This window comes from Boleophthalmus pectinirostris, unplaced genomic scaffold, assembly GCF_026225935.1.
Source record: "Boleophthalmus pectinirostris isolate CB_2022bp ecotype Guang Dong unplaced genomic scaffold, ASM2622593v1 HiC_scaffold_18, whole genome shotgun sequence".
Taxonomy (NCBI): Eukaryota; Metazoa; Chordata; class Actinopteri; order Gobiiformes; family Gobiidae; genus Boleophthalmus; species Boleophthalmus pectinirostris.
The window spans coordinates 27,507,424-27,530,571 of record NW_026571133.1 but is presented as its reverse complement, the minus strand read 5'-3'; the positions used below and the strand labels follow the sequence as shown (position 1 = coordinate 27,530,571).

At 39.4% G+C, this 23,148-nt stretch overlaps 1 protein-coding gene across 3 annotated transcripts; it reads left to right on the top strand.

Moving 5' to 3' along the window:
• Positions 1-853: 853 nt before the first annotated feature.
• LOC110160480 (nucleus accumbens-associated protein 2) lies at positions 854-23,092 on the top strand. 3 transcript variants are annotated; one of them, XM_055153346.1, is made up of 8 exons: positions 854-1,408; positions 4,516-4,572; positions 16,190-16,371; positions 16,455-17,213; positions 17,977-18,153; positions 18,306-18,411; positions 18,631-18,728; positions 18,812-23,092. In XM_055153346.1, exons 3-8 carry the CDS (start codon positions 16,260-16,262, stop codon positions 19,333-19,335), a joined length of 1,776 nt encoding a protein of 591 aa, XP_055009321.1. In that variant the 5' UTR covers positions 854-1,408; positions 4,516-4,572; positions 16,190-16,259; the 3' UTR covers positions 19,336-23,092. The 3 variants fall into 3 exon arrangements, with proteins under 3 accessions (XP_055009321.1, XP_020780785.1, XP_055009322.1); XM_020925126.2 differs by lacking the exon at positions 4,516-4,572 and having other exon boundaries at positions 858-1,408; XM_055153347.1 differs by lacking the exons at positions 854-1,408; positions 4,516-4,572 and adding an exon at positions 14,817-15,268.
• The last annotated feature ends 56 nt before the right edge of the window (positions 23,093-23,148 follow it).

Below are 23,148 nucleotides of genomic sequence, written 5' to 3'. Positions count from 1 at the left end.
TCAACACATCATACGCCTCATACTCATGAGCTTGAGCCATCAGACAGTTAAGATGAACTAGAGGGGAAAAGAGAACATTGACTGTCTTGTGACATAATTACAGTTGCAACCAGCTATACTTTATGTCATCGTTTTCATTTCTCCTTTTTATCTACTTAGAGTCATTGTCCAGATTACCTTTTGGTATTGGCTGGTGTAAAGACTAACAGACATTTAGTTACAGTCAGACATGTAAATTCTGACTGTTTCTTTCCCATGGAGACCTCAGAAGACTCTTCTCTGTGGAGTTTCAGTCAAGATCTTGGTCAGGAGTACTTGAAGATAATTCTGCAGTACAGAAAGAAGACGAGAAGAAAACGAGTACAGATGTGCCTCAGTAATCAGAAGATTGGATGTTTGATCCCATACAATGTGTCCTTGGGCAAGACATTTTGTGTCTGTTTGTGTGTGTATAAGCCTTAGAGTACAGTTTGATGTGACATATGGCATCTTATGATATCCTAGAAACTCAAACAAATAGCCTACAATATTACATATTATATATTTTATTATAATATGGGAACACCATAAGTATGTTGGTCTCCATAGGCTAATTGGAATTAGAGAAAAAAGAAAGATAAATAGTGTACAGAACAACTTAACATTCTTACCCGGGCCTAAAGGCTGTTACTGGATTGACTCAGAGAGTTATGGCATAGTAATATTAAATGCCAACCAATTTGGTGCATGCAGCAAATAGAAGACTTGAAGTCCCACTGCCACTTTGCGCTGTAAATTTAGCATAATTGAGAGCACATGCGCACATTGTGTTTAATGTCTTAATAGTCTATGTGAGGTAACATGTAACTTGTATCTGGAGTCAGAGGGAGGCGGTACCATCCCGTCTGCTGCCCCATATGTGTTTCATAAGTTGCTTTAGGACGAACTGTATAATACAATGGTCCACTAGGCTACACCTTTAAGCCTTCGGAGTGCAACGAGTTCATGTGTCCGGAAAGTGCACACATGAACCAAGCCATTTGCTGCGCAGACTAGAGTGAGCCACGAGGAAAGCCTGACTGTAACCCGGCATGCCCCTGCAAAACGTCTGCGTCTTTAAAAAGAGCACTTTACGGAATGGTGCATGATGTCAGACTACCGCGCGATGTCCGTATTAACATTGTTCATGTGAGCGCCGTTCACTTCCTGCAAGGGACAGAGGCAGAAAGCGAGCACATACACACACACGGAGCAAGGCAGTGGGATAGATAGAGAGATGGGGGACGAAAGAGTGTCAGAGTGAGCCAGCGGACGAGAGAAAGCGGGCCTGCTTTTTTCACCTCAACAAACTTTATAGGTTACAGCACCGCCACATCCACCTCAACGACCACTGACAGACTGCTGTGTATGGGATAGCGCCGTTTTTTTGGTAAATATACCCCCCTTCTCTGCCCGTCTTGCTGTAATGTTTATGGTGTCTGGTTTGTATGACGCATAGGTTTTATCGTGCGTTATTCCAGTTGCTCATGGCTCCTTATAGGTAGAACGGAGAGACAGCGAGTTGCTTAGCCACACAGTTTAACTGGCAGTTTGATGGTGACGAAAACTCGCAAGTCTTGAACTTTCCCAAACAGTTACAGTTAAATGTGTGATGAATAGGGCAATTTGAATGGGGGCTACAATGATGGATAGCGAAACCTGTAAATAGTAGGAAATTATGTGTTGTGCGTCATGGTCCAAGACACCCTCTCCACCCTTATTGCTCCATATGTTTATAAATGCAAAGTGTCTAAAATGCTGCATAGGTTTTTAAGAAGTAATGGTTATTAAATATTCATTAAGTATTTGTCCTCCATTGAAATCAGTTGGCTTGCTCTTATAGGGTTGGTTGGTTGGTTTTGTATCCCTATACGTTGTCTATGGATATAATGGATAGTGGACTGATTCATGTAAAGTCGCCTAGATTAAAATTGCTGAACTGAACAAAATATGGATATCCATAAATTCATATGAACTAATAACATCATTATAAAGGCTGACTGGCAATTTGAGGATATATTTAAAGTATAATAATTTTGCTCTCATAAAGGACCATAAAGTGTTTCTTGGTAGCACAATTTTAAGCTTAACTTTGAGTGTTTGCAGTTTGCTGATAGCTTTAAATGACAGTTGGAGAGTTGTTAGTTCACCTTACCTAAACTCTGGGAGATCTTTGTTTTACAGTGGTGCCTCATCTGTGTAATGCAGTGTGTAGTTTTAATTAGGCTACTTGCCTTTACATTGTCTTCTCTTTCCATCCTAAACTAACTCACATTTCCCCTGCATCCACATGTTTTGTTTGTTTCCTAAATCCTTCTCCGCCTTTTAACCTTATTGTGAACTGTCACTTATCTTTTGAGTTTGAACATGTCATATATTTCTGCAGTATTATGTAAGTGCGTTCTCATGAATCCATAGGTCTTACCTGCCAAACTGAGGTAACACAAGGACAGTGTTTATTCAATCTGCTTTATGATATTTCTCCGCCCCTCTGCAGAGCTATCAATTCTAGGTAATGTGGCTTTGTGCTGCCAAGTTTCAATCCTCAGTGTTAAATGGTACATACGTGGAAAATGTAGGACTTTTTTTCTTTCTCCCTAAATGGAGGCCTTCCAGCACCACTTGTCTTTGACTTGGCTGCGTGCCAGGGGGTTGTGATGGCTCTCAACAGCTGTATTTGTCCGTGTGTGTGCATGTTTGCATGTGCTAGCCTCTGTGTGTTACAGCTGTGTCCTGGGATGCCCTTCCTTCCATACGCCCCGCACTATACAGCATTCCACAAGGGGGCCCGGGGCTGTGTGCTAGTGGGGAGTGTCAAGGAGAGAGAGAAAGAGAGAAACGGCAATGTACTGTTTCAAATGCGACTGATGCAGAGGTCCAACAGTGTGGGTGAAATAAGGCTAACCTCATATAGATTAGGAGAGCTTTGTTTTTTTTCTGCTGTACTGAGAAAAAAGTGCATGGCTGTCTGCAGTAATGTAAGAAAAAGCGTGATAGGTCTAACTAAAGTGAGTAATCTGGGTCTGGATTTATACAGTAAAAATATCTCTGTATTTACCATAATAGACCTCAGCTGAAATAATAATTATACATGTAGCACATTTCTGTGTCTTTTAGAACTTCATCATTATCATCATTATTGTCTTGCTTTCATATTTCCAATTACGTTTTTTTTGTAAATAGCCTTGTATCTTTTAGCATTCCTTTTTGTAACAGAGCAGTGCTTTCCCACTGAAACTTAAATCAAATATGACTGCAATGATGTGATTCTGTTTCACTTATGACTTAAAGGTACACTATGTAACTTTTCTGGTGGAAGGTCCGCCGCAGGCTTGTCTCTACTGAAATGTTGTTCTCTTGCCCAATGTTAAACAGTGTGGCATTAAACAAATCTATTTCCAATGGAGAGTTACAGGCCATGTCTGTGAGGAGGCAAAGCAGATCACAGTATTTTTGAACAATAAAAACACCTGTAACCAAATAAATGCACTATAGATAAGTTTAATGCCATACTGTGGCACATTCCAGGCAAATGGCATCACCATAGACACTAGCAGGTGGCGGATCCTCCATTACTAAAGTTACTTACAGTACCTTTAAATGGTCTGTTTACAGTGTACAAATGGTTTTGGTTTGGAAATGTATTATTAAGTGCAATCAAATTAGTTTTTTGCTGGTCTTTCTGGTGCATTTCAGTCTGTTATTCACTTATTACAGATGACTCACCATTGATGATATGTGACACCAGTCATGTATGCGGCCTGCCTTTTTCCACGTACAGTAGTCTTCGGAGAATTCTGGTTATTGTTTAATGCCAGCGTGGATAGGAACCTCCTGGTAGTGCAATTTGTAAATGCTTTTCAGGTTAGACTATGGGGAAATGCTGAAGTTTGACACACCAAGGCATCCAGGTATTTTATTATCTTTCAGTGAAATCCAAGTTAGCAACACAATGTCACTGTGTAAGGTCAAAAAGTTTTAGTTGACTAAGCTACGGGAATTCCTTTCAACAATAATAATGGTGGCTGCAAGTCATTCAACTTTCTCATTATTGTTAGGTAAGAAGTGAAGCACTCTTTTGACATGTTAACTTTTTTTTATAACACACCCACTTCACTAAAAATAAAATCTTAAGTTAATTTGATATCATTTTCCTGCTACAAATCTGCTTAACAGATCCAAATTTATTGGGAGTCAGACCCAGTAGAATGCCATGAACAAGTTTGGCAAATTACCTCAAAAGACAAATTTACTTGAAAATTAAATCTACATAACCACTGATCCCTCTGTACCCCTTGATTAATATACAGTAACAGTCAATTTTGTCAATATGCAATATTGTCTGAGAGGAAATCTACTGTTGGAGCCACACTTTTTTTTTACTAGTAAAGAACTCCCGTATTTGTGTTGTCAAATTGTGTTTGCTAAACCTGTGCAACAAGTAGGGCAGTTCCTAGAAAGCTCCACACCTTTAGTTTGACTTCTTTTTTTTTCTAGGAATACATTTGCTTTGGGCACACCCATTTTGCTCTTGGAAAGTACACACCTGGTAAGGTAGGAAATCTACGCAGATAATCAGCCCTCAGACTTTCACAACACACTTCAACACAAAAGCAGTGAAACTATGAAGAAATTTGACTACCCCCACAAGCCTTCCACAAACCTAATTCATTTGGATTTGCCTGGCTCCCTACATGCTTTTTAGGAAGTCTTCCAAGAATTTAGACAATGAACAGTAAACATGGCAGGTTCCGCAGAACAATTCCACATTAGCTCTCTATGATCACGTGTCTATTTTTTCTCAGAACTGCCTGCCCCCACACTATTGCAGATAACTGTAGCTGCTAAATTTCATGTTCCCTGACTATGTACTGTTGTTACACTTGACAAGACTCTCACAAATGGACAAATGTGCTGAATCTCTCTCACACACTCTCACTGCCACGCTCTCTCACATTGTCTTAGAGATTTCTGGTAAGTGACATGTTTGGCTGTTGGCATAATGCCTAGCAAGATCACATGGCATGAGTGTCGTGAATGCATTGTGAGATTGTGTGTGTGGGTGTGTTTCTGTGTGCGTATCTGTGCATTAGTACTTGAGAAATGAAGTAAAGGAAAGAGGGCATGTGCACATTTGATTGTTCCAAGTATTTTGAGCATTAACGGGAGCACGTAGTCATTACTCAATCCTGAGAAATATGACCAGGATTTCTCTCTCATGAGATTGTATTGTTAAACAGGATAGATTGTTAGCAGTTTTGCATCATAAAGCTGTTTTTGTGAAATTTGTACATTATTAGGAGTACAGTATTTAGTCTTTACATTATTTAGAGTTTATTTTACACACTAAAAAGATTAGTGAGTTTGCTCAAAGAACCATCTTTCTGCAAAATTAAACGTCACAAGTTTTGACTTCTTCCCAAAATCTCATAACCTCAGGTTAACTTCTCAAACCTGTCAGTAACAGAGGACTAATTGGAGAGGAGTGTTTTAAGATCTGACCGAGTGGGTTACAGAGAAGGGACACCGATTTACTCTGAAAGTCCAACCTATAATTTAGCAAATGACGCATGCCGATGTGAACAAACACACATATTCAAAAACGTATAAATAATTCCAGGAAATCATGCAAACACAGAACCTGACTGAGCACTTGCACACAGCATATGCCTGCCTCAATGTATCACACTAAACACATTACAATTATTATCATGAGTATGAACTTAATTCTCTGCGAAAAGGTTACTAAGTAGACCTAAAAGAGTTATAATACAAATGCCCACAGATGCTCTTAGTGTGGTTTTGACCTGGCTTTATATGTGACCTGACACAGTGCACTTAAGGGCCAGTGGAAAAAGACTGGAATAGTTGGCAACTAACGTACTTGTGGCTTGCTTAATGCAAACATAGTGTGAGATAGTGGTAACTTAGTCATGGATTGCTGTACTAATAACAGAAGTTCTATAAATATGATATATTTTATTGTGCCTAAAAGTGGTTGTATGCAAGTTTAAACTACACTAACACTTTGTCTTGACACTCATAGTTTACAGAGGTTTATTTTGCCTCAGTATTGATGCCCTAAATATAACCTCTCTATTTACTCTGTTAAAAATATTACGAGTACTCAGCAGTCTTCTAAATCTCTAGCCTTTATGGTTTTCTATGTTACACAGGACCTCCATGGTTTGAACAAACTAGTGCAAGGTTATCTAAGGTGACGTTATTTGAGTACATGTATGCTGGCTTGGGCTCTTGCTGACTGCCAGATTCTTAGGTCTCTGTAAAGTGAGTGTGTGAGTAGGTGGAGGGCATGGCTGGGGGATGGTGTTTATGCTCTACAAATAAATGTGTATATATTGCTGTGAACAATCAGGCCTTTATTTTATAACACATTAGAACATTGGATTACATTGTACTGATTATCATGAGAGATCTCTGCTGCTTGTCATGAGACTGCTTTTAATTCACCTATTCATGATATCAAACATTTTGTTCCCTGTCTTTCTTTTCATGCAGCAGAGTGGATTAATACATTCGGTCTGCTAATTGAAACATGTACGCAGGGTACTACTGAGAGGACGGTCTATCTCTGTATGTCTTTGTCTGTGTGGATGACTGTGTGGTCTACTTCAGTCTGTAGACAGTGGGGCACTGATGCTGAAAGATGTGTCCTCATTTTCTCTGGCCGCCATGTTGGAGTACTCTGTCATGCATATGTCACCTGTGTACAAAGACTCAAATGACCAGATAATCTACGTCAGATCACACCCTTATCATGTGTCACTCTACTTTTGTAACTCCTCGGGTTGTTGGAGAAAACTTTACCATACTGTTCGTTGGACATCCTACTATTGCCAAGTTGTTTATACAAAGCAGTGCCCTATGATCATATGAAAGTATTTAGTTGGAGGAATTAAAAGCTGCTTTCACACTTGGAAGTGTGACAATCCAATCAGAGCATAACCTCACTTATATGTTTTCAACTTCTACTCACCTTGGATAGCCCTCTGCATTGCATCTATATTTATACAACTCTATCTTTGTTGGTACTTACCACCTGTTTAAAGCATGTCAAGTGAAAAAGCAGTTGATTATTTATTATTATTATTATTATTATTATTATTATTATTATTAGTAGTAGTAGTAGTAGTAGTAGTAGTAGTAGTAGTAGTAGTAGTACTAGTAGTACTAGTAGTAGTAGTAGTACTAGTAGTAGTAGTATTATTATCATCATTATTATTATTATCATTATTATTACATATCAAATTGGGATACTTTTACAGTGTGCCTTTTGTATTTTGTGTTTTCAGAGGTGGGAAATAATGAGTTATTGAGTTACTTAACAAGTTTTATCACACTGTCCTTTTTACTACTACTTGAGTAGTAGGCTCTTGTAGTTGTGGTGAGTGTTTCTCTAAACACAACCATGGAAAGAAGGGGATGCAGCTTTAAGTGTTTGTAGGTTTTTGTGTGATTCGGTCTTGTGTTTTATATTAAAGGAGAACTGTGTAAATTTTGAGATGGAGGGTCTGAAACTTTTTTTACTCCATAGAGAAGTTGTTTTGCCTGGAGTGTTTGACGAAATGGCATACAACTTAACAATGTTCATGGCGACAACCTGGTAACTCACAAAGATTTTTTTTTTTTTCAAAATAAAGACACCTTTAATTGAATACATGAAATATATGCACATTTGTTATTATGGACCATTCTAGGCAAAGCAATAACGTTTTCAGCAGGTGGGGGGGCCTATAAAACTTAAATAAACCCTTTACAAACATGCATTTGCCGACAGATCTTGGTGTGGAGTGCTAGGTTATTTATACACAGTCATACCCACATCTCCCTCCCCGAGGTGGCACTTCCAGGGCCCTATCGCTGAGAGCGGGTAGGTTGGCTGTTTGCACAGAGGAGGAGTGGGTCCATGTGTAGTGATCTAGGATGCTCATTGTGTGTGCAAATGCAATGCACATGTATGTGTTGCTCAGAGGAGGGTCAGGGCCAGGGGACACCATGAGATCACATTTGTTAAGGGCTTTAGTTCACCTCTAAGATTTGAGGGTTTTGCAGTTATTTTAGGAAATATAACTGATGGTTTATACAGTCTGATCAGTCTAAAACACAAAATAGACATCTAAAGATTCTATCTGCATCTTCACACTGGCTTTATTTTCATGCTTTTACATCCTATTTCCTCTAGTTTTACTGTTTTATGCACCGTCACAATTACATTTGTTTCGGCACAAATGCATAGGGTGTGTCAGTGTAACTCACATCCACTCACTAACAGACTGGACTGAGCTCTTGGGCAATCTAACCTAATTGTTGTCCTAGTTTGACAACGGGTGACATGTAGCAGGCCTACGGACAGACTCTTATCCCTAGAGGAACATGATGCCTAGAAGGATGATGCTGACATTGCATTTTCTGAATTGTAAGGTCTTTTTTATCTAGTTCTATGACTGATCAAGTTAGAAAATCATCCACACAAACTTGCAAAAAAAACCAAAAAAAAACAAGAAAGAAAATAGCAATGTCATTAAAACTTTTGAAAAACAGGTACAGTAATAGAATAAATTATCTCCTTAAAAGCGGTATAGCTCTTGCATGTTATGCTCATTTGAGATGGTCTGAAAGTTTGACTTAAGAATATACTAACATTCTTGTCTGAGCAGAGTCACAAGGCAAGTGTAAAGCAAACTTAATGTGATGCCAAAGGCAAAGATGTGACTTTTAAACAGAACTCTATCAGATCTAACGGACATTAAGTGTTCAGTTATGTGCTCTGCCTTTATTTGGAGTGTGTGTGTTTTTTTTAAAGGTGCTCTGCAAACAATGTTTTTCAACACATATGGGCAGTATGGACATGTGCTCAGTCTTCTGAAATCCCAAAATAAATATAGAGACCCTGTATGCTACAGCTTTTCACAAAACTAGTCTGTACCTGGACTACATTTCACTTGAACAAAGATGTTGTTGAAGTAATAACCTGCTCTCGTCTATTGAGTCTAGGTCGTAATCCTATATAAATGAACTGGAGCAGAAAGTTCATGTAAGGTGGAGGAATCAGCCCAAATCCCCCAGAACTGATGTGCCTGACTGACTTTAAATGTTTATCTGAGAACCTGGGTCACACCAGTTACACATGGCATAGGTTCACATGCCTCAGCTAATATTTGAGGTTACATAAGGACCCATTTGGTCAATTGGGTTCTTTATTTCAGGGTCATCATAGGAGAGGAGACTAGAGGGAATGTTATGCACGTATAAACCTTTACACTCCAAACTGCTGCACATGTGTTTAGTTATAAAAAATAAATAAATAAATAACTGTTTCAGGTCTAACTAATGGCTTAACACCACCATACAGATTCATTAATACCATGTAAGGTCCATGTCTTACCTCCATACATAACCATGTTCAAAATAGATGAATAGATTGATTCTAAACCATGACAGCAATCACTTGTGATAATTTGTTCCTTTTAGCTGTAGCACAATTTAATTAATGCTCCAGATACTTAGGTTAGATCTAAACTTTCAAGAGTAAAAAGTTTTAGAAAAAGTCAAATGAAAATTAATAGGAAGTTTGCTTCCTGCTGGGTGGGCTTCAAAGTGGGCGGGACTATTGTGCTTCATTATCTTTTTTTTTTTTTTTTTTAAAGCTCTGATAGCAGTCTGTGGAGCTGTTGCTCTTTTATCTGAGTGAAGGGATTTCCTATTGTTATAAAAGTGTCCAAAATCACATGATAGACAGTCATCATAAGTCCCTATAGGCCAACTTTCTCTTCCCTCCTGCATTTTTCTTTATACTGTAAAGTGGGGAGTTTTTGAAGTTGTGTCAGTATTTGTTTTAAAAAAAAACTGTCTTGCGTGAGTCGCAACTTGCTTTCTTGCTGTTTCACTCTTACACTCAATTATTGCAAGAACACAGCTCACAAAAAGCAACCTTCAAATCTTCTGCAGCGTCATACACTTTCAAATGTTCTCACTCCCTGGAAAATGACATTTTGGGAAGTGTCTCTGGCAACATTTTGGAGTTAGTTACTAATGTGGAGGTGGAATTTCTTATGATCAGAAATAAAGTGTCGTTTTGTCCTCATCACTTGGCTTTATCTGTTTCGAGTGACAACACAGAATGTAACTAGTGAACTTACAGTATACTGCCTTCTGAGTAGAAAAGTTTTGATGAGTAAGCTATCCCTCTCCATCAAGTAATGAGTGTATTTGTTAATCATAATCTATGTATATTAATATTGATTATTTGTGGCTTTCAAGATGATGATCTGATGTAATGTAATTGTATATGAAGTAATGAAACACAACTTTTAATGTTATTGTTGTGCATTGTATTTTTATGTCTTTGTTTCCTATTTTGTATTTTGACATTTAGCTTGGTTACATTATGATCATCATCACGTGTGTTTAATTAAGGCTGTGTATTGTTATAACTAAACTAACCTACTCTTTGTAATAACTGCAGACCCAGTGTCATCTGAGTTGGGTTTGTTACTGTTCCCCACTACTGTTTGTTTACCTCCCACTGACACTTGGAGTCCATTAGCCATGCCTTAGCCTTAGGACACACACATGCTCTTCGTTGGCCCTTTTCTCTCATTCACATAGCCTATACTTCACCCCCACATCCCCTACAAGGAGCATGACCAGCTAAAACACATTACTTTATACTTACAATACTTTATGTCTTCATGTTCTTAGGCAAGATACTTCACCCACAGTTCCTAGTATCAATGTACTGTTTGTGTGTGTGTGTGTGTGTGTGTGTGGGTGCGTGTGTGTGGGTGTGTGTGTTGTGTGTGTGTGTGTGTGTGTGTGTGTGTGTGTGTGTGTGTGCGTGCGTGCGTGCGTGCGTGCGTGCGTGTGTGAGTGTGTGTGCATGTGTGTGTGAGTGTTGGTGGTCGGAGAGGCTGATGCCACAGACTGGTAGCCTTGCTTCCATCAGTCTACCCCACAGCAGCTGTGGCCACAATAGTAGCTTGCCATCACTGCGTATAGAATGAATGAATAATGCACAAAATTTTATCGTGATTTGAGCATCTGGAAAAGCACTGTTTAAGACTATAATGTTATTTGAGATGAACCAGTTGTAGTTCCAACTATGTTGGTTCTTTATGGTCAGACTGTGAAAGCAAAGTTCAAAAGTCTAACTTGAGTAACAAAGCTTTTGACAGAGCAGTGCCTCAGTTAGCTTCATCCCACCCCAAGCAATGTTGGTGACACTTAAAAGGTGTCAGGTAGGCTACATACTTATCTTTTATTAATATGTGCATTAATACATGTATGTATATAAATACATATGTATGTGCATACATACATGTATGCACATAGCATTTTCTTGATAACAATATTTAAAACTGCATGTGCATTCAGTGATTGCATACTGCCACAAAGTACAAAGGCTACGCTACATAAGAAAATTACAGCGACTATGAATGTATTGGATTTGTCCTATTGGGTTAAGCATTATAAGCAACAGGAATAAACTAAACATACAAAGATTTTCTATCGAACCATGTAGATTGGCCTACTGCCAAAACATATGCAACAATATTACAATATTACAATACAATCCACATAGATTACATGCATATATAAATATGAATACATACATACATACATACATACATACATATAGTCCATACATAATGCATACAAAACATTAAGTCAGTACATACATACATACATACATACATACATACATACATACATACATACATACATAAAATACACAAAGTACATAAATACATACATACATACATAAATACATACATACATACATACATACATACATAAAGTACATAAAGTACATAAATATAAAATACACATCCTGTGCCCCAAAGTTACACTACGCAATAACTTTACTGGTGCACCTTGAGCGAACATAAAGTGGAAAGATACCAGACAATATTCAGCCCACAACAATTCATTTCAGAGTTGTCTGGTTGTTACATAACTGTGTGAATCATGAGGGTTTTTTTCTCTCTCTTTTTTTTTCTAAAGAAACAATGATTTTGATCCTGACTATGCGCAGACAACTTCACCCAGCGGGGTCTATACACACAGAATGATGTTGCATTATGAACAGTGATCAGCAGCCTCTCTCTCTCACCCTCTCTCCCTCTCGCCATCCCATAATACTACAGACAGACTAAGGCAGACGCCCGCTCCGTCCCTATTGGTAGAACTGTTGCCAGGGTAGCGCTGCTGTCTCAACGTGGATAGAATCTGTTGTCTGGTACACTTTAGACATGAGAACAACTGCAGGATCTGAATATTTATAACGGCGAGACAGTTCATATTGAGATTGTATAGATGCATCATAAGCAGGAGGCAGTGCTGCTGCAGTCTGCCTCTGCCTCCCATCGTCTGGTTTATGGGTTGTACACAACTTTTTTGAAACCTTTTTTCAGCAAATTCAATAACTTTTACTTTCAAGGTTACAGGAGCTTTTGTAATTTATTTTAAACAAAAATAGTAGTCTGTCTTGGTACAACACAAAACTTAAAGCATATTTTTAAAATTAATTACAAACTTTGTTATTGACAAAGTAATTCAAATATATGTACATGCTATGTAAAGTATGTCCGGATGTGTTTTACTGTTGTGTGTCTTTTTGGTATGTGCCATCTGGTGAATCATCTCATTTCTTCATATTATTCAAATATGCCTGGACCTGCTGCTACAGTTAATAACACTATGCGTAGGTATGAATTCTTGATTAAAATGGAGGTAACACGTTTCAGACAACAGTAATCAGTGAATATGTGAGTTTCTCGACTCACAAAACTGCTTTTGTACCTGTCAAATTCAATATCACACATGTATGCAATGCTAATTGTCATATACAACTTAACCACATTGTACACACCTTAAGTACAAAACTTTGACAAATACCTGTAAGTGCTCTTTGACACATAAGGAAGATAAGGGGTGTGAGACTTATATTTATGATCAGGGATGTACAAAGTCTATATTTAATGCAGGTTGGATAGAGTTGCAATCTGAATATGCGTGTCTATCCGCCTACAAAATCCTCAGTATATACAAACAGCCTTATTTATTTCCTAAATGCGCACACATTTACATTCACTTGAAGATGAGCATGCAGAGGAGAGCCTGTGTGTACATTGGTAGCGTGGCACACTCGTCCTGTCTGCCTGACTCAACACATTCGCCGCTCACTCTCCTTTGCTCTCTTTCTCTCCCCCTCCCCCCTCACTCGCCCCATCCCTCTCTGCCCGGCTGGCACGTACATGCATGTCTGTAGACTCTGTACTGTGCTCTGCTGCTCTGGCACGCGCCAACCTCACTGCAATGCAGCCCTGTGTGCATTAATTGGCAGTGAGACAGTGGGTACGTGGTATGCAGGGCGGGAAGCATAGAGGGAGAGAGAGACTAGAGGAGGGAGCGAGAGGCGGTATGAGGACACTGTAGTGATGGACGGACACACGGACAGACTGGGTTCACAGAAGGACAGGAGGACAGGAATAGCATATATGTCGCTGAGTGTGCACACCATCACATAGAATAAAGTCTGGGCGTGTTGGGCAGGGAGTAGACTGGGCATATGCGGTGTTCTGCATTAGTCTATTGGCAGATTTGTGTCACTGCTGGCTTCCTCTGAGCTCTTTTTGTATGTGCTCACTCATGTGTGCCTATATGTACCATGCAGATATCACATGCAGGCTGGGCCAAAGCTTGAAAGTCTGACTCATAGCTTTGTGATAGCCTCCCTTTCATTTCCGCTGAAGAGTAAAAGTTTGAGCTCAAACTTTCTACACTTGAGCTACCAAAAATGTGTCTGGATACTTTCTAAAGCGAGGTATATCAAATGATTGTGAACATTTGGGTATTATGATCTGAACTGTATCCTTTTGCCTAGCTGAAATCCAACCTTAGAGGTCAGTGGGAGCTTGTTTTATTTTTTTGCATGGAAAATTTACTCTGTATTGTTACACTTGTACATATGCGCATAGTCATCTGTCACAGCAATCATACAGTTATACCCTCCTACGCAGCTCTCTCTGGAAGTTCTCTCTGTTAGCTTTGTGTTTCCTTCTTAGTTACAGCTTGTGACATCTGGCTCCTCTCCTTCACTGTCAAAGAATATAGGAAGGCCCGAAAGCAACAATAGAAAAAAATTAATAAAAATGACACAGCCCTTGAATGTGTCCAAGCGCCAAAGTGGAGGTGTAAATTAATCATTTAATTTATCAATTTGTGTTGGAATAGTGTTGTGTGAAGAATTCACCGCACTTGTCGTGTAGGAGTTTGGAAGAGGTGCCTATGCATGAATCACACTTTCATGAAACGATTTTAAAAAAAACTATTGTTATCCAAACCTTACAAAAGAAGCGTTGAAACATTTTTACATTATTCTTGTTTATGTGTAAGTAGGACTCTGGCATCTAGCAAAGTCATCCTAGACCGACAGAACTTGTGTCAAATGGGAATTGAAGTTCCTCTACTCTGCTTTTTTGCTAATTAACAATAAGCTTCTGCAAGCCTTTTCTTCATCTTGCTTTTGTCTTTGTCACCTCATCGTCTTGCCATCCATATAAGTGTCCAGGGCAAAGTGGCAGAAGTTGCTTCAACCTAATTGTCTTTCTCTACTCGTACTGTCCTCAGATGACTTTCTCTCTGTCTCAACTCTCCCTTCCTCCCCTCCCCTTTTGCTTCTCTCTCGCTCGGCCCAGTCTCTGTCTCTGTCTGTAACTGTAGCCTGTGTTTTTCTCTCCCTCCCACTCCCTGCGACGTATAGATACTGCATTGATCAGACACACGCGCAGACACATGCACACGCACACTCCACCACTCAGCCTCCCACTCCTTTTATCATTGATTCGCTCTGCTCTGCTTGGCTCTTTCTCTCCCCCCACTCCTGCATACACATACATACAGACACACACCCTTTACAGCGGCACTTGTTGAATTCAACCCTTGGAGAATAGAGCGAGGGGGGAGAGAAACAGAGAGATAATGACAGAGGGAGGTTTTGAGACAGCGCTAGAGCGGACAGCCAGCAGAGAGAATGGGGCTTCAGACTGATAGAAGATAAGCTAAGGGAAAATAGAAGTTGGAGAGGCAGCCAGACACCCAGACTCAGTGTTGAGACAGAGAATGACACTTCAAGTGAAAAAGCTGTCCTTCCATCTCTAACTCTTCTCTGGTGTCCCGCTCCTGACTGCTGATGTGTGAGGCAAAGAAGACTGGCTCTCTCTCTCAGGTCAGAACTGTCCGGGATAGCACTCTGCATGGCTGTGTCTGACAAAAAGGGAAAGTGTGTTTTAGCTGTGCCCAGGCATTTGCTGGCTTCTCCAGGTGAGTGCAAGCATGCCAGAGTACACAGGCATTTCCCTATGCCGCCCGTGTGCCGCATGCCGTTGTGGGTCCACAGGCACACTTCTCTGTAAGTATGCCAGGGTGCATGTCTGTCTATACCGAGTGCATGAAGAGACACAGACAGAGCGAGAGAGAGACCGTGCAAGAGAGGCGGTGACATTTTTTTGTTTGTATTCCTGGAAACTGCTCTGCAGTATTGCTCAATAATGAAACTGGTGTGTACTATACATGTAGTGTGTCTTTTTGTGTGAGTTTGTGGAGCAGGAGATGTTCAGTGGACAGGACAGAAGGTGCAAGGAGTACAATACATGTGAGAGTTTATTTTAAAATACTCTTTGTCATGAGCATGAGTTGTTCTGTTTAGCTTTCCAGAGTTCACAAAAAGTCTAAACACTTAGATGGGATGTATATAATAAGTAACTGTCAACAGAATAAAAAAAAACTCCTCCAGCACTTGATTAGCCAGTTGTATATGGTGAGTGTTGCATCTTAGTGATTAAGTTTGGACATCAAGGCCAGTTTAGAGGTCATGGCAGTGGCTTCTTTGGCACTATTGTTTCTGGTGCATTTTGCAACGTTCTTGGAAGGTTCTTGGAATTTAAGTCATGTAAAACAACATTGCCTTAAGGGTTCACAATGCTCTTTTTGGCTCCTCCTTTTTCCTAGCAAACCTAGCACTTAATCTGTGCATATCCATCTCTGTGCATACACCTCAATTCTGCCTCACTATGTTTCTGTTTGACTTCACTTGTAGGACTTATTTACCCCATGCTTTACAAATGCTTGTTCTGTATTTCTTTTATAGATGCCTCACTCACTGGCAGAGTGTGCGGTGAATATTTGAAGCCACATCTTCCTTTTCGTCTGCATCCAAAATGTCCCAGCTGCTTCATGTGGAGATCCCGAACTTTGGGGCCACAGTTCTGGGCTCCTTAAATGAGCAGCGTCTGCTGGGACACTACTGCGATGTTTCCATTTTGGTCAAAGGTGAGAATTTATTGTTACTGTAATAAATACTGTGTAGTTACAAACATTTTTAGAACTCACATAAATTTCAATTTGTGTTTCAGGTCAGGCCTTCAAAGCCCATCGAGCCGTTCTTGCAGCCAGCAGCCTGTACTTCCGAGACCTCTTCAGTAGCTCCACCAAAACCCAGTTTGAGTTGCCCTCCTCTGTCACACCTGCTTGTTTTGAGCAGATCCTCTCTTTCTGCTACACAGGGAAGTTAACCATGGCAGCTAGTGAACAGCTGGTGGTTATGTACACAGCCGGCTACCTCCAAATTCAACATATAGTTGAAAAGGGTATGGACCTTATGTTCAATAAGGCAAACTCACCTCACTGTGACTCACAGACGGCTGGCACTTTAGAGGAGACCGGGTCAGAGCCACAGAGTCCCAGCAACAACATCAGTGGTCTCACAATGGCATCACTTATGGCTAACCCCGGGTGGACACAATCGCTCATTTTGCCACAACGCAAGATTAAAGTTGAGGCAGGGGAGCCTACTCCTTTAACAGTTCCCTCCACACAAAGCAAGATGTCATCCTCAGAATTGGGAAGTCGACTGGCCAGGGCCAGCTCTCTCTTCTATACAACTAGTGGAGGGGCCGCCATACCGGGTATGCCTCCTTTCCTCCTGCAGGGGGCAGCTGCAGCTGGAGCTGGATCAGGAGCGGAGCGATCAAGCCCTGGAGCCTCCAGTTTACCCACTACTGACAGCCCCACATCCTACCAGAATGAGGACGAGGAGTTTGAGGAAGAGCCATATGATGGGATGGCTGATGATCCGTATAGTCTCTATGGACGTTCTGCCAACTCTTACAACAGTGAGTACTGTATATAAACACTTATTCTTTAAAATAATTGCAAATCCCAAAAAAGGACATCTTTTATCACATGCTGTTTAAAGTTTAATGAATTAATTTTAAGCCCTGTACTACTGAGTGTTTAGTTAAGTATATCTCATAGAGGGCAAATAGGCTGACCAACTACAAACTTCACAGTTTGTTTTTGCCTTATTATTATTTTCTACCTTAACACTCATGTTACAGCCCATGCATTTTAGCCAAAGCACTGCTTTGTTTCAAAGAAGTGCTGCTGCATGTATCACTGTTTTGTCAAAATCTAGAATTACAGATATTTATAAAATCCACTCTATCTGCTATCACTCAGAGCACCCCAGGGTGACATTGTGGGTTATTTGAGACTCACTTCGCATCTTTCCTACATTTGTGAGGATGTGTGTTTTTAAGGTCTTTTTTGTCTACCTTGTTGTAATAAAAAAAAAAAAAAAGTTTAAATGTTTTTCCGTGTGTGGAGTAACGTAATATACAGTGACTGTCCCTCTCCCAAACTAATTGCTGATGCAGCATCATGACTTTTCTGGGCTACATCTGCAATGCTCTAAAACATTTATGAAACAAAAAATGTAAAAAAAAAAATAAAAAAAAGTTACTGTTTTACTAATTTATGGTTTCTTTCTGAAATCAAAGGTGTGGGTTACTTTTATTTGTATTTCTCTGATTTCCTCATATAATATATGTTTGGAAGATTTACACTACCTCTTTCTTCCTCTCTTTTCATCATCAGTCCAGGACAAGCCTGAGATGGCTGCGGTGCCCTTGGCCTTGGAGAATCGCAACTGTGTCCTTATCCGCAGGGACCTGGTGGCTCTGCCTGCAAGTCTCATCAGCCAGATAGGCTACCGCTGCCACCCGAAGCTGTACACCGAGGGGGACCCCGGAGAGAAGCTGGAGCTTGTTGCCGGTACAAAGATACACATAAAATGAATGATGTATGGTGTCACACATCTGCTAAGTAAAATCAGGAAATCATAGCTGTAATGAACTGTGTCTGTGTATCTGCTTGCATAAAAATCTGCTTCACTTATCATTATTTTTTTTTTTTCTTCCCCACAGGTACCCAAGTATTCATGACTCGTGGCCAGTTGATGAATTGTCATCTCTGTGCTGGAATCAAACATAAAGTCCTGCTTCGTCGTCTTCTGGCTACATTTTTTGATAGGTGAGCCACAATCTATGTTGTTTCCTTCTAAAGCACCACTTGAGTTGTGTTTGGGGCTACTGCTGCTGTCACAAAGGCACTTTCACACTCCATCTGTGGCCATGTTGTGCAGTGTAGTGTAGCTTCAGTACAGTATTTGTGTCTGCCCATTATTCTCAACTCCAGTATATATGCCTACTGTTCACGCTGCCCTCTGGTGTTTACTTTGTGTTCCTACAGAAACACTTTGGCCAACAGTTGTGGGACAGGCATCCGTTCATCCACTAGTGATCCAAGTAGAAAACCCCTTGACAGCAGGGTCCTCAATGCTGTCAAACGTATGTTGATATTGAAATTCATTTTTATTTACATTTCACATTTCTTGGACTATCTCTAAATAATGAACTCTTTTTCATTGCAGTTTACTGTCAGAATTTCAACCCTAACTTCAAAGAAAGTGAAATGAATGTGATTGCTGCTGACATGTGCACCAATGCAAGGCGTGTTCGAAAACGATGGTTGCCCAAGATCAAGTCCATGCTGCCCGATGGCATGGAGGTGTATCGCGCAGGAATGGGCATGACCACAGCTTTGGGTCTTGGTCTTGCTTTAGGAGCAGCTCAACAACCACTTCCCTTTGACCCCGACTTCAAAACGCTAGAGCAAAGGTTGTATCCAGAGCGCAAAGAACCTCTGAGGACTCACACTGCTCTAACGGAGGGCAGTCCTGGCTCTGGAGTGCCTGATGGAGAAGCAGAATCTGAAGCTAATGGAGTAGCCCATGGTGAACATGACGAAGAGGAGCAGGCTGCAATAGGTGAAGCAAATGGATCACTGGGGGTGCCAACCATGGTCAATGGGGCTGAGGCCAGCAGTGGTGGTGATATGTCATCCGAACAGCAAGTGGAAGGCTTCGCGCAAAGTCTGAGAGTGAATGGACAGTGAACATACTTTCGGGCTGCCATCCAAATTGTGAAATCTGCATTTCTTTCTGCTTATTCTTAACATCGTCACCACTCTCTTCTCCTGTGCTTCCTCTATGGAAACAATTAAAGTCTGCGCTTGGGAACCCTCTGTAAATGTTCCGTTAAAAATATGCATGATGCATATACTTACTCATGCAAACAATAAAAACCTGATTGTAAAAGTAGACACAGGCATGACATCCCAAATGGGTTTATCAAATATGTTTCCCTTTCCTTTTAAAATACTCGTGCAAATAAGATACTCTTGCAAAAGTGCACAAACAGACCACATTACATAAGATCACTCAAAAACATGCTGTTTCAATTTTTTAACTGTATCACAATTAATAACAATGATAATACAAAATTGTACTGGATTTGAATGTGATGCCTGTGTCCTCTTCATTCCATTCCTATTCCTGAACCACACTTTAAATACAAACATTTTTTGTGCTCTGAGCAACTGCAGAAACCTAAACACTTCTAATGAAAATGCACCAATGGCTTTTACCTTTTAAAACTTCTGTAAGAATCCTGGGAGACATAAATAACAAGACATTAACAAGAATACACCAAACCGAAGCTTGCATGCATGAATACATTAAAAGAACATGAAGAGAAAACAAAGCCACAAAACAACTACAGGTTAAGATGCTGGTCATTGCAGCAGTTTAATGCAGAAAGTTTCTAATTTCACTGGGATTTGACCTCAGCCTCATTTCATAGAGATGAGGTCTGCATAGAATGGGACTTGTGAACTGATTTTATTTGATTTTTTATGTTTTATTTTTTGTCAAAATACTGTATTCTGTAGTGTCAGAAAGTGCACTACTTTAAGTGACGTTAGTGAAGCAATGTTTCACATGATGTACGGAAGCAAGTGGTTGGCGCCATTGTATTTTTTTGTTTCTTTTCTTTATTCTTGTCTAAGACTAAGGAGGCTGGGTAAGTTATTAAGTACAATTATTCTGCTGGCTTCTTCCATTTGCACTCAAGGAAATAATAACATGATTTGGCAAGACATATTGGTTATAAAGACTGTAAGATTCTCTCACATAACCTTGACATGAGGAGAATTTGTAATTGTTTAAATGGCAGGTAATAAGAAAATGAAAACAAAAGAGACTCCCCTATCATACTCTTCTTTGTAATCAGATAACAGTCATTTGTATTCGATTCTGAGATTATCAGGTGTGTGTTTGGTCAACAAATTTTAACTTGGTTAAAATAGAAAGCATAATTATTCAAGGTTAGTATGAAATGACACCATGCATTTGTATGTGAAAACTGGAGGTCAGGCCAGTTGCATGGTTGTTGCATAGATCATGTTTGTGTTTTGGATTTTAAGATGCACAATAGGCATAAAGTAAATTGCACATAACATTAGAAAAGTTTACAGAATTAAAAAGTGACCACCCCTTTAAAAGGCCTGGAAAGAGCTGCTATTGTGTTGTTCAGTTAAACTGTAGCATCACTAAGGTTATATGTGTTGTGATTTCACTATTGAAAATGAGAAATCTGTTTTTATATTTACCTTTTACATTTTATTTTTTGAAAAAGGGCTGCAACCCTTCTGTACATCTGACTGTGAGACAGTTGTAAAGCTCTAAGCTTTTGTGATTGTGCAGGTCTTCCAATGCGGTTAAAACCAGGGAGATTTATATGACAAACAGAAGTGGCTGAACTGCAGTCTTTTTTTTCCTTTCCTATTGATTGTAATATTTGTTTATATATACATTTGGGGGAAGTGAGACAATGCAGATGATTGTTTCTTATCTTATTGAATATTTAAAATATATGGTCTCACTGCCATGAGTGTCAGACCACTGAAATATAACTTGACATCAGTGTTGTCTTCCCAAAATATTTGAGAATCAAAATTTCTCTAAACCAAACAACACAGTGTACAGACATACAGATAAATAACACGCACTACCAGTATATCTAAAATGTTCAACTGCAGTAAAACCAAAAAGCAAAAATTATTAAAAATAAAAGTTCCTGTTGAGGTGGGTTGTGGAGCAGTGCCTTAGATTGTAACTGTGTGGATATGTTGTGCACAAACTACTACATGCTCAATACAAAAAGATACATTATAAAGAAGCTGAAAATGGGTTTGATGGGTTTGATTACAAGAATGGATAACGGCAGTACTATATTGCTGTGGTATATATAAAAGAATAAACAAATCTGCTACCTGAATAACAACATTTACTATACCATCATATTTAAAGCTCTATTGTCTCTGTATCCCAGGTTCAAGGAGCGTGGTGCACTATTGTTATTATACAATTAATAATTTTTAGAGAATGTGTTTTGACTAGTCCTTGGAGGATAAGCTAGATGTGGTTGTGTCAGAATAAGTAAACATGTTTTATATTGTCCTGTATTTTTTCTATTGTAACATTTGCCATTTTTATACCAACAGAGAAAATGACTTTAGAGAAAATGTAACAGAAAGGTCACGTTTGTTGAATGAAGAAACACTTATAGACAAGATTGCCTTGGCAAATAAACTCTTATGTTTTATCACAACATTCGCAGTTCATCTGATAATACAGTAAGACTGATATGTAACAGGACCGCTTCAATTACTTACATTGTTTAACCTGAAAACTGTACATTATTATGCAAACTCACAGTTGTAATCATAAAATGCATGCCTTTCAGATGCCACTCTTAACACGATGAAACCTCTGAATCTTATGCACCGTGTATTATAATGCTGAAAAACTTGCCACTGTTTGCAAACAAAGGCTATGAACTCTTGCATTGATTAGGGCAGTGTTTTCTCTCACCCTGGCCTTCAAAATGAATGTTTGCATTCAGTTCTGCTTACTGTAAAGAATACAGCAATTTATTACAAATATCATACCTACCTACCCAGTGAGTGTGCATTTGGAACCTTTAGCAATTTCTTTTTTAAAATGCACTAAACGTTTTTTTTATGTGTACGTACATTTGTTTTTGAATATAATGCCAGCACTTTAGAATTTAGATAAATGAAAGACATGTCAAGGATTTAGGAGTGACAAAAGCAACTTTTAAAGCCATGTGCTCAGAGCGCTGACAATCAGAATAAGGATGTGACCCCAAGTGCACTATTGGGAGAGTTGACATGAACTGTGTTAGTGCTGTTTGCTTTGTCATTCTCCAGCTTGCTTTCCTTATAGCTTCTTGCCTACTTTAGTAGAATGGTGAGACAAATAGAGTTGAATGCAGCCTCCTTAGTTGAAGGAGTGTTTTTCTGCAACAAGGATAACTTATGACACTCTTACCTTGGTGCTTCGTTCAGAAAGTTGCCTGTGTTGACATAGGCCAAATCTGCAATGCTCTGGTAAGCATGGGCCAATGTTGGTCCCAAGTATGGACTTACTGGTAACCTCTTCATGGACAACAGTCTATTAATAAATGAACTTATCATGCAAACTGCATTTTGATTAAGGTATTCTTCTCTATCAACAGGGCTTGGACCAGCAAAACTAGAATGGGACACTTTTAATGTTGATACTGCTTTATGTTTCAAATTAAGTGTTGAACTGTGTATGCGCCTTTGACTCAAGCTTCAATAATGTATACAACTGAAATGCAAGTTGCCACTTTTGATGTTGCATATATCTTTCATTCCCATCATGGTATTTGCAATCATCACTTTCAGTTGTGTGATTCAGTATATGATTTGTTGACATGCAATAAAGATCTGCTTTATATTAAAAGGTCCTCACTTCATTAACTTACGCTGACATGTCTGTCTTTCTTTTTTTTTTTTTTTCTTTCTTATAGGCCTAGTCTG

Coding starts and splice junctions, on each gene's coding strand:
- LOC110160480 (XM_055153346.1), top strand. CDS start 16,260: ATGTCCCAGCTGCTTCATGTGGAGATCCCGAACTTTGGGGCCACAGTT. Junction 18,154..18,305: donor GAAGCTGGAGCTTGTTGCCG/GTACAAAGATAC, acceptor TCTTCCCCACAG/GTACCCAAGTATTCATGACT. Junction 18,729..18,811: donor GGTCCTCAATGCTGTCAAAC/GTATGTTGATAT, acceptor TTTTCATTGCAG/TTTACTGTCAGAATTTCAAC.